The 11,909-nt window shown below is 39.6% G+C and overlaps 1 protein-coding gene across 3 annotated transcripts; it reads left to right on the top strand.

The window, feature by feature from the left end:
- Positions 1–304: 304 nt before the first annotated feature.
- LOC119023157 (aquaporin AQPAe.a) lies at positions 305–11,237 on the top strand. Of its 3 annotated transcripts, XM_037104876.1 has the most exons (7): positions 305–3,351; positions 3,499–3,751; positions 4,442–4,633; positions 5,500–5,661; positions 5,744–5,908; positions 6,644–6,724; positions 8,178–11,237. In XM_037104876.1, the coding sequence occupies exons 2-7, from the start codon at positions 3,737–3,739 to the stop codon at positions 8,391–8,393; spliced, it is 831 nt and encodes a 276-aa protein (XP_036960771.1). In that variant the 5' UTR covers positions 305–3,351; positions 3,499–3,736; the 3' UTR covers positions 8,394–11,237. The 3 variants fall into 3 exon arrangements, with proteins under 3 accessions (XP_036960771.1, XP_036960772.1, XP_036960770.1); XM_037104877.1 differs by lacking the exons at positions 305–3,351; positions 3,499–3,751 and having other exon boundaries at positions 4,289–4,633; positions 5,581–5,661; XM_037104875.1 differs by lacking the exons at positions 305–3,351; positions 3,499–3,751 and having other exon boundaries at positions 4,289–4,633.
- The last annotated feature ends 672 nt before the right edge of the window (positions 11,238–11,909 follow it).

Genomic DNA, 11,909 nt, shown 5'->3' with positions numbered 1-11,909 from the left:
AGTATTGGTCAATAGATTATCAGCCTGGCTGATTTTGATTTTTAGTATTTTTCTGATCCAAATCAGTTTTCATATAATATGATTGTCATTAAAATATTTTTCTCTTTTTCCCTGATGCAGTATTGCAACCTGCAAAGTAACTTGTAACTAAACATTTTTAAAGACAGCTGCATGATTCTTTTCATTAACCAGTTTATATCTTAGCCTGTTATTTCCTGATGAGATAAAAATGATCATAGGCCCTAGGTGAGGATATGAATGAGAGCTGCAAGTTTTACAGTTAATAAGAAAGAAACATAGATTTACAGAATTTATTGTGCTTGTGCTATATAGATTCCAGTCCCTAATTCCAGTGGGTTACTGTCCACTGATATAAAAAAAAATACTATTTGTATCATATGTGAGTTTATGCTTTATTTAGATTGTATTGGCAAGTTCCTTGAAGGATATGTTATCCAAAACATTTGTTTGAATGAATGAATTCAGTCAATATCTACTCATGCTGTTGGAAAGTTGGGTGAAGTTTCTTTTTTTCTTTTTTTTTTAACATATTAATAGAGGTCCCTGTCACTTTCAGTTGTTGGGGAGAATGCTGCAGTGTTGTTTTTGCTGAGAAGCCCCCGAAATGTTCTGTGGATTATGAAACTTCACCTGATGCGCATATTTCATTTTAGAGTGAATTTATCCTTTATTATTCCTGATCATTAATTGATTTCAACAGATTAAACAATATATCTGAAAAGAAGGTGACACTGTTAAAATGGTAGATGCACATTTTTCAAAGAAGTCTCACGCTGCCTGTTTACCTCATACCTCCACTTAAACTCACTGTATATCACAAGACGAGCCCGCTGAGATATGTCACGTTAAAGGTGAAAAGGAGCCCTTGACCATGATGGACAATATGCTGAAGTATTCGGGTGGGGCTCTGTTGCTCCCTGGAGAGTCCTGTCTGAGGCACATGCTGAATGTCCTGCCATCATTCCCAGCTGCTCCGCAGTCGTAGAGACTCAAGTGCAGCTCACTCACACACGCTTGTGTTTTAACACTTACATCTACAGAGCACCTCAAAAAAAATGGAGACAGTCAGAGTCAGAAAAATAAAAACCTGTGTATTGTCTTTTTCATGCATTTCTCCCTTTGCCCTCCATTGCTCTCTCAAATCCCTTAGCTGGCACTTTGTGTGAGTGTGTGTACACTTGTGTGAGTGAAATTGTGTCCATGTCAGCACTCTGGGCGGAGGGGGCTGAAAACTACCCACGCCAGCGGGTTCCAGTGTGCCCCCCGCCCGTCCCGCTCCACACAGTTGGGCTTAGCCCCACAAAAGGGGGGATAACAGTTTAACAGTTGCCGTGGAGAGGAGGGGGTAATCCACAGCATAATGGGGCACTCCAGCACCCCCCACGCCCCCCAACAGACCAACCAACCAGTTCATTCTGGACTGGAGTTGAGGGCCCCTGATGCCTGGGACCCCAAATATCATTACGAACATCACGTCAGCTGCCTCTATAATACACAAAAAGTTTTACAAAAACAATTCAAAACATAAATATTCAGCCATGGTCGACTAAATCCTTCATCAACAGGGCCTGATGGGAATATTCTCAGTTTTTTTAGTCAAACTGAGGAATTCTGTCTGTAATGAAAAAACGTCTTCACAAGGTGAGTGTTTGTTTGATATCAAAGGGAGAAAATGAAACGCATGCACAGACGCAGCATCACAATAGGCTCTATGGCAACAGCATCATGAAAGAGTTTGTCCCCATGGTGATCAGATCAGTACCTCACAAGAAGGCCTCGTCTGTGGAAGGAATGAAACGCGGGTGGGAGGACATCATTTTCCAGATCGTACTGTTAACATAACCCAACAGTCTGATTTTGATAACGGCTTGCTCTTATTCAGAACTAACTCTGTTTCCTCTGCTGCTTAATATGAAACGCCACTCTGACTGAACCTTCTGAAAGACCTCATTTCCTTCGAACAGATAAATAATTAGAGGACAGAAGGAAGAGTCATATTTATCCCATGCCGAAATGCAACGTATGACTCAATAGATAATTTCAAAGAGGAGGATGCGGTCTGTTCTTGTCACTCTGGTCGTCCCTGCTCACTAATGGTCCCTTTCTCCTATAATTGATATGAAAATCAGGCTGAGCAGCAGTAATGGGTGCCAGGTGCTCAGGACACGCCAACGCAGCTCAGCACAAACAGGAGACAACAGGATGAGCCACAAACCCTTAATGTTATCTGAATGATAAACTCTTGTAGTCCTACATGTAGCCCCGTGTAGGCTACAGTCATGTTGGTCGTGTGTGTGTGTGTATATATACACACATACATGTATGTATGTATGTATGTATGTATGTATGTATGTATGCATATGTATGTGTATACATATATACACACTAATATGTAAGAATTTAATACTGTAGATCATCAATTTTTTTGAAACACTTTTGCAATCATCAGCAAATTTCAAACCAACAATAAGCTATTTTGGTCTGAACACTGCTGTTTCTAGCAGTTATGCTAGCGGCTCTTTAGCATGCTAACATGGCCTTTTAGCATCATATTTATGAAGTTTGCCATCTTTAACTTTACAGTTTTACCTACTGCTTACTGGCACTAAACTCAAAGTAAGCCATTGACCAAAGTGTTGGAAAAGCAGATACGTTAGCTGGTTTTAAAAAACTAAAACCTGTTTGTTCCTTGTAAGCATATTTCACAAAACTGCAAGTCTACAGTTATCCTAGCTGCTCTGTGAGGCTGGGGTCAGACTAAATGCTGATGATAGCATGCTTTCATACTTGTAATCACACTGCTAAATCATAGGCTAGACCTTTAGCCTCATGTTTACCAAGGTCACCTTGCTAAATAAAGGTTAGCATTCTATCACTTGACACAAGATTAACTATCATTATCACTTATCTGAATCTGAAAACAGAAATTTCAACCTGTCGACAGGGCTAGAAGAAATTTCAGGGGTCCACTGGTTCATCCTGAGGGTGACATGAATGTGTAAACCAAACTTCATGGCAGTCCATTTCAAGTATTTCAGTCTCAGGCAAAGTAGCTGATCAGCAAACCCACATTTGATCCTTCGTCATTATAATGAGGGAGTACATCAGTCTGAGCTTTGAATTCTTCCATTTCTGTATTAGAACACCAACTCACAGCAGACACCTCAAGATAACAAATGCTTCTACAGTTCCACCAAAACTCTGAATGACCTGATTTCATCCCATCGTTCATAATTGTGATCATCTTGTTGCAACCATTCACCCAGAGCTTGTGCAACCATCTGAAGTGGCCACAATCACTTCAGCTTGAGCCTAAGTGAAAGGCTCCCGGTAGGTTCCCTGAAGATGCGATAAATTGCTCAAGGTCGGGTTGCACGTGTCGGAGGAAAAATTGGGAGGGTTGGGGTGTTACACATGCAACCTTGGAGAGAGAGACATATTTTCAAGGGCTTTGTGCTGACGAATGTTTGTGCACAGGAAGCCTTGATGGGGACTGAGGTGCGGGACAAGGAGAGGGTGAGGAGAGAGAAAGAGAGTGGGGGAGGCTGCTCTCATCAAAGGACCTCTCAGAGACTCTACAGGTTAATGAGGGACGGAGCAGAGACCCTGAAGCCCTCAGACCCGACAGCCACACACAGACGGACGGACAGGCACGGGGACTGACGGACCCACAGAAGACAGAAAGCCTTAGGAGAACATACTCTCTGAGTTGGAGATGACGTGGAGTGAGGTAAGCATCTTATTTTCTTATCTTAGTGCATAAACCCCCTCATGTTTTTTTTTTTTCCAACGTTGTGTTCACTAACGAGGATTTGTGTGTTTGTGTTTTATGACAGATTTTTTGCACGAGGCCAGTGGTTGTCAGGTGTTCATCATTTTAGGACAATTGATGCATTTTTTTTATTTTTTATTTTTTTAGCAGGTTACAGAGTTGGAATCCAGGTTACTGACATGGAGTTGACTTGTTTATGTGAGATAAAGTGATAAACTAAATGTTGTCTATGTCTCATTTAATGTTTTGTGTCATGTTTGATATTTTTTACAGCCTTTGATAGCATTAAAATGTATGAGAAGTTGATTAATACAAATAATCTGCACTCCTTATCAGGCTTTGGGTTACTTGATTAGATTATTGACGTGTGGTTACCTTGTTGTACCTTGTGTTTGGCATGTCTCATCTTTAAGTGTGTCATCTTTATTCATTTTACAGCTTCTGATAGACAATATAACAAGTAAACTGACAAACATAATCCTCAGCATGGACAGTATACAGACTTTTTCAGGGTTCATGCGACTTTTTAATGTGGTTTAATATGTTCCTGATCACGAAGCCTCGCACTAGTTTGAGCAAAATTCCAAGTTTTCTATGGCTGAACTAAATATAGACCATCTTTGTTTTTGTTCCCTTTTCCCCGAGGAGCTCCGTAGTCGGCAGTTCTGGCGTGCCATCCTCGCTGAGCTGCTCGGCACCCTGGTGTTAGTGAGCGCCGTGCTGGGAGCCTCCGTGCCCGGCCCTGGAGAGGCCCCTGGGGGACCCCTGTACCCAGCAGTGGCAGTGGGTGTGGTGATTGTTGCACTGGCACACTGTTTTGGAGAAATAAGTGGAGCACAGGTAGAATGTCTTGTGGTAGTACCTTCATTTTAATGTTTATTTTTGTTTACTGAGTGGAAAATCTTTGCTGGTGGTGACATACGAGCTGTCTGCGATGGAATACGAGTTAAAGTACCAATACAGAAATGTAAAAATACTTAAATTAAAATGTATTTAATTTAAGTATTATTAGCTCAAAATAAAAGCACAAATTCAAGCCAATATGAATGATATATATTCATATATGACATTATGGAAATAGAAGACATTTTTTTCTGATTTTACTTACTTTAATCACTTTACGTTTTTGGGCCTTAAATAGTTTTTAGAATGAAATTTTGCTGAAAAAAATTACTCTTTAATTGAATAAAACAGAAATACTCAAGTATCTCAGTGAATATACTTAGTTATTTTCAAAATCTGAGTTTTCTGTCTTATAGAGAAACAAAGTCCCTCCCCTTCCAGTGTACCACAGAAAAGATATGTATGGTGGTTATTGGTGAGTGATCCAGTTTAAATTGTGTCATGAATTTGAAAGTCTAGAAAGTCACAGTTTGTTTTAAAGATAAATACTAAAATATGATTTAGTTTTGTGTGAAACTGCTCAGTGAATGACATCATCTCACTAAATATATGTAAAACGAGAAAACTAGGACTTTCTTGAGATGTTTCTTTTATTTTGACATCATATGTGTAATTCATTGCACAGTTCAAACTGGTTCAACACATCATTTGTCCCTCGCTCTTCACTACTACACCCGTGTTTTCTGAAACAGGGTCTCTTGGTGGTTCATCAGAAGGAGAAGGGTCTCGCTTCTTTATTTAATTGTTTTAAATATTCTTAAAGTGTTTTTATATGTTGGCGTGTGTTTGTGCTCCCTGACCAGGTAAATCCTGCAGTGACTCTGTCTCTGTTGGCCACTCGGAGAATTGAATTTCTCAGGGCCCTTGTTTATATCACTGCACAGTGTTTGGGGGCCTCTTTAGGAGCTGGGGCCCTCTACCTGGCCCTGCCACTGAAAACCACTGCAGACCACTTCGTCAACAGGGTCAGTTCACAGATTATTAGCAGGTTACTTGTTGAGAATCGTAAGATCTTCTCAGAATATTCCTTTCTTTCACCTCTCTCAGGTTCCTATAGAGTTGAATGCAGCGCAGGCTCTGGGCATAGAGGTGTTGTGCACCTTCCAGATGGTCTTTACTGTGTTCTCAGTGGAGGATCAGCGACGGAGGGAATGCACGGAACCAGGAAACCTGGCTATTGGATTAGCACACACCGCTGGAGTGCTAATAGGGGTAAGAGGTTCATTAACTTGATGTCTTCAGTTCTATAAAGAATGTAAATTGTCGTTTTTACATCAAACAATGATGTAATTACTAAAAGATGAATGCTGGTGTGTTGCAGAAGGAAGTTAATTTGTGTAAAACCTCAGTTTCTGGGGAATTGCAATGAATTTTTCATGGGTTCCATCTCACAATCCAAAGATGTAAAGTTTGTTAAACTGAAGCCATGATAATGAGACATGGACTCTGATCAGACAGTTTGGCAGTTTGTTCAGGGGGTTTATGTGACTATCTAAGGAAACTGTTTGAGTCTAAATAGCAATATATAGTAAAACAAAATAAGTGATCTAGTTATCATTAGCACTTAGCCAGCTGCCCCACAACCATTTTGTAGTTTTTCAGGAGTTACACTGAACTACAGTCCTGTTGGGATGATGTAAAAGTAGACACATGCATCAAAGCAGCAGTCAGAAGGACTATGAAAAAAAAATACACCCTGTTAGACGCGTGTGCTGTGACAAGCTATGACAAGAAAATGGTGTCAAGGTGACCCCTCGAGAGAAAGAGCGAGGGTCAGAGAGTTTCCAAGAAATATCTTTAGTGGAAAGGCTGACCTACCTCCTCTGGACTGTGCGTTCATGTTGTCTTTTCTGGATCAGAAAATAAAGTGAAAAACTAAAGTGTGATTAAAAAAAACAAACAAAAACAGCACTTTATTTGCCTGTGTGTGTGTTGTTTTTCTATCAGGCGAGGTTCTCTGGCGCAGGTATGAACCCTGCTCGTGCTCTGGGTCCGGCCATCATCACAGGCTTCTGGGAAAACCACTGGGTGAGAGAGAGCCTCTGGATCCAAGTCTGTCTCCATGGAAACACTCTTCAGTTCTGTGTGATTATTGTGTTTAACTGGTCAAAGTTCAGAATTAGCAAGAACATTTACTGAATCGTCAAAAAAAATTGGTTCATAATGTTGATCGAAATACATATAAAGGTGGAGTGTATTTATAATGAACAGTTTTGAGGCACTTTGAGTATTTGTACTGCTATTGTATATTTTTACTTGAACTTTTTTTACTGCACTACATTAACCTACATTTCAGAAATTTTAACAAGAAGAGAAAAATCCTCAAACACAATTTCATACTGTTTTATTGTTTATATGTGCAGGACCCTTCACTGTAGCCACCTCTCAAGCTTCAAACAGTGCTGTGCAGGATGTTTATTCGGTTATGGATATATATCTATATTTATATCCATCTATATCTATATCTATATATCTCTCTCTCTCTATATATATATAGTTTTGAAATTGCATTATCTCCTTACCATCACTGTAAATAGCAATTTTCTAAGGTTGAATTTCTATTCCAAAAGTGCACCTTAAAAAAAAAACACATGATAAGCTTATAAAAAATGATGCCATGTTCAAGACAAAACCAGAGTTTTCCAACGTTGTTGACCTGTGATCCTCCACAAAAAAGCACTGTCTAGCTGAGGCTCATTACACACGTCTGACTTGTTATCGGGTCCATCAAAGGCACATTTCTCCTCTAAACATCTCAGATAGGCAAAGCAAAACTCCCTCAAGAAGTATAGTCAATTGAATAGACTCGATGATCTTTCTCCAGGAAATGACATTTTATTACTTTAAAATAACATTTCAAGGTGTAAAGAGGTGATATTATGCGATATTTCAAAAAGGCAAATCCCCCAAATGTCTTTCGTTTGTTCCCTCTTGCTTTAATTGTCTCACCACCCCTCCATCAGATTTATGTTGTGACCCTTTTGAGGAGCCCGACCCACTGAACTTAACTACCTGAATGCAAATAAAGCAGATAAAATTAGCTCCACCTCGAAATTCTGCAGAATTCTGCTTAATGCACCATTATTTAGTCACTAAAACTATATATATCTATATATATAGATATGGATATAGATATATAGATATACAAATATATATACAAATATATATATATATATATATATATATATATATATATACACATATATATACATATATATATATATATATATATATATATATATATATATATATATATATATATATATATATATATATATATATACACACACAATATGTTCAGCCATTTTACAATTGATACTTGAAGTACAGTTAACTGCTATTATTTGTGCATCTTTATTTAATGTAATTGGTATAATGGTACCAATAACAGTTGTCAGTGTTGATTTGTGGTGGATCATCTAGATATAGGGACCCTCTACTCACAACCCTTGTATCTCATTTCTCTTTCACCCACCTTCAGGTTTATTGGCTCGGACCAGTGATCGGTAGCGTGCTGGCTGGAGTGTCCCACGAGTTCTTCTTTGCTCGCAGTGCGTCACGCCAGAAGCTGGTGGCGTGTCTGACCTGTAAGGATATCGAGATCGTGGAGACGACCAGCATGACCGGATCATCGCTGTCCACGGTCACACAGAACGCCATGAGAGCCAAGCAGGCCAACAAACAAGAAAACAACTGACGGCACAGGCATGAAAAATGTATCCAGTAATATCACAGTGATTTTTATAAAGATACGCATTGTTCTTCAGTCACATAGATCAGGCTTGGCTGCAGCGGAGACTCAAGAAAAGCTGTGCATCAAGTTTAATTTTGCACATGCATGAGCCCCCATTTACATTAATAACAGTGTAAAATACAAAATAACACAGCGGCTGCTAAATGATCCAAGGGAGAAAAAATATCTTTGTCCTAACTTCAAAATGTTGAGTTTTGAAGCACCTCATGAAGAATTCCAGTCCCCTTGTTGTTGTTCATGCTCTCCCCCCCAAAAAATCTCGATCTCATAAAAAACAAATATGTTCCTGCACATTCTTTTCAGCTCACTCTCACTGGATTCATTGAAAAAGGTTGACTATTCACCAAGATGTCACAGAGACCTTGGGAAATGTACTCTGACATTATTAAAAGTCAGCCTGTCACTGGGAGGAAACAGAGTCCGTGTTTTATGGTTTGAATGTAGAATTAAAGTAACTACAGCTGACGGATAAATGTGGTCCAGTAAAATACAACATTTCCCTTTGAAATGTAGTGGAGGAGATGCAGAGGAGAACAAAATACCACTACCTAAACGTGCAGTTTAAAATGAGTAGCCTATAATGCCGTTATTTACTGCCGTTTACTTATGTTGTAAACCAAAACACGTGAACATCTCTTCAGCTTGTGATAACAACAGACCTCATTTCAGGCATCTAACCAAAAAACCCATTAAAAAAACAAACAAACAAACAAACAAAAAAACACTGGCTTCGAGATGAGGGAACTGGAAGCGCAAAAACGTTGGCCAACGTTAACCACAATAAACCGCTGGACATACCACACTATAAGAGGCTGTAGTAGAAAATCACCTCAGTGCGTTTAGATGGGTATGTTTTATGTCTCATTAACTCAACTTTGTGTTTAAGAGAGGAAGTCACACCGTCTCAAACAGTGCCCTTTTTTTTCCTCGCAATTGTAAAACTCTGCACAACTGACAAAGGGAAGGTTAGTTCACATTTCAGTGAGTTATCCCCCTCAGCGTTCATTCTGGAGAGTCATTATGCTCTATGAATTCTGGTTAAAATGATTCTTTGCCTGTTGTTTTCTTTTGGAGAGAAATGAATGTGGAAGCTGCTTTTTAAAGGGTCTGAATGTGACCTCCGAGGTCCTAGTCGCCCGTCATTAGTGTATATAAAGGTGTAGCCAATACTGTGAGATTCAGTATTATTACTTTCACATTTGAACATCATTAGAATGTATAATGAAGACTCATTGAAATCCTGCTGAAAAACACCATTGTGTTCGCCATTTTCGGTTGCGTCGCGTGTCTGTGAATGCTTTGAAATGCTAAAGAGGTCCTTGGTCTGAACTGTGGGTTCAATGATGCTCTCAATCTGTCCAATATCTCTCTCATGTCTGCGCCGGTTAGCGTCCGTCTCTTCTCCGACGTCTCCTATTCACCATCAAATGGACCTTCATACCTCCGTAATGGCCCAACAGAGGGAACATCTTGAGTGGAAATAGGCTTTGTAATTTAAAATGGATACATTGAGCGTAATTGTGCGTGTGTGCGTCTGTGTGTGTGTCTGGGTGTGATACCTTTATTCATATTTGTCCGATTTTGGTATCAGTTGCCATATTGGTCCTGTCTTGAAATAGGTTTTTGTGTGTAAATTAAAGGGTCAGTTCACCCAAATTACAAAAAGAGTAGTGGAAAGTAATTAAGTACATTTACTCAAGAAATGTTCAATTTTGAGCCATTTGACCTCATCTTTCGACCCCATGACATTTAAGTGGCAAATATTGGTCTTTTTTACTGAATCACATTTATTTGAAGATGTACGTTCTTAGTTATTTTACAAATCTGTAAATAATTATGATAATAATTCTTATCACATTCACAGGCTACCCAGTTGACAAAATGTATAAAGTAGTTAAACCATCTTTACCAGCTTCAACTGTAATGTATATATAGGGTTACGTTTATGCTGTTCTAACTTTCACATGTTACAGAGTATCTCTACACAGTGATATTGCTACTTAGGGATAAGTTCACTGAAAAACTAAAGTTCAGTTATTATCTACCCCCTAATGCTGATGGAAAGTCAGGTGAAATGTCATAGTATGCTCAACATTTCTAGAGCTTCACATCAACAGTATTGCAGCATTCTGTCAAACAACTGCAGTAGATCGGGATGTGATTTAGAACACACACACACACAAAAAAAACTGGGAAAAAGAAAAAAAACAACAACTAACAAACAGAAAACAGAAAATGGCTCCATAAAGCTTGTCTGCTGTCACCAAAGTCTGACATCTCAAACATTTTGAGGACTATGAAACTTCACCTGACTTTCCATCCACGAGTACATTTTTATTTTTGGGTGAACTTGTCCTTTAAATACATGATCTGAGTACTACTTTCAGAGGCGTCTTCCTCCAGCCCAAACCTCTCAATACCACTAGTAATGAGTGAGAATTTTTAAAAATCTTTTATTTGGGGGAATTGACACTTTAAAATGTACGTTTGATATAATAAAGAATATACTGTCTATATGATGTATTGGTATTGATAACCGAGGTATAACGTGTACACTGTTTTAAAGCCTAAAATAAAACCCATGTTGGCAGTCACTGTCGCAGTGTGATTTGAATGCACACACTCATACATAAACTATTCACATACACACACATTGTACACAATAGCTATAACTGCCACAGTGCCGCCAGCATTTTGCATTGTGTGTGTTCTTTCTAACATGTATAAAAGGGAGTTAAAACGGCGAGCTCAGCGTTCTGCATTCATCAACCCCCCCAACACACACACACACACACACACACACCTCCCCCTTCTCTCTCTCAACAGTGATGGCTCTCGACTGGTCAGCGCGATGCCCTGCTGCTGCTCAGTAACCCCACCGTCCCCCCACATCCCTACTGCACTGCTCCACACACACACACGTGGACAAACACACACTCTAACATAATGCAGGCCTCTGCCGAGCAACTCCTAGAAGCCCCTGTCACAACAGAAGACACAACATGCTGTGCTATGTGAATTACTGTTGGTCCGCTGCTCCCACAATTTCATTTTTCACATTTTTTTCCCTCCTCTCTCTCCATTGTTGTTTTCATTCCTTGCACATTTGTCTTCACCTTCTGCTGTGTCCTCTCCGTGGCTGTGGAGCACTGCCAGTGACGGCTCTGAGCTCTGAGGCAATGTCAAGTTCATATTCACAGGCCGCGGCATGCGATGTCTGCTGCCGATAGGAAGAGACTCCTCTCTGTCTCCTCTCAAAGACAGCTGGTTGTGTCTTCAGCACAATAACCAGAAACAATTAATGTGATTGCACACTTCAGCTTTAGCTTTAGCTTAGCAGATTTATTTAGCAGATGATCGTTTGTCAGCCGTTAATATGTATTTTTGTCTTGTCTCTGTCCATACGTAGCCCACATGCTTGTTACAGACAATGGTTTCACAGGGTCAGGCATTTCAGTG

The sequence above is a fragment of the Acanthopagrus latus genome, chromosome 7 (assembly GCF_904848185.1).
Source record: "Acanthopagrus latus isolate v.2019 chromosome 7, fAcaLat1.1, whole genome shotgun sequence".
Lineage (NCBI taxonomy): Eukaryota > Metazoa > Chordata > Actinopteri > Spariformes > Sparidae > Acanthopagrus > Acanthopagrus latus.
Note: the sequence above shows the minus strand (reverse complement) of the source record. Positions and strands in the feature narration are given on the sequence as shown.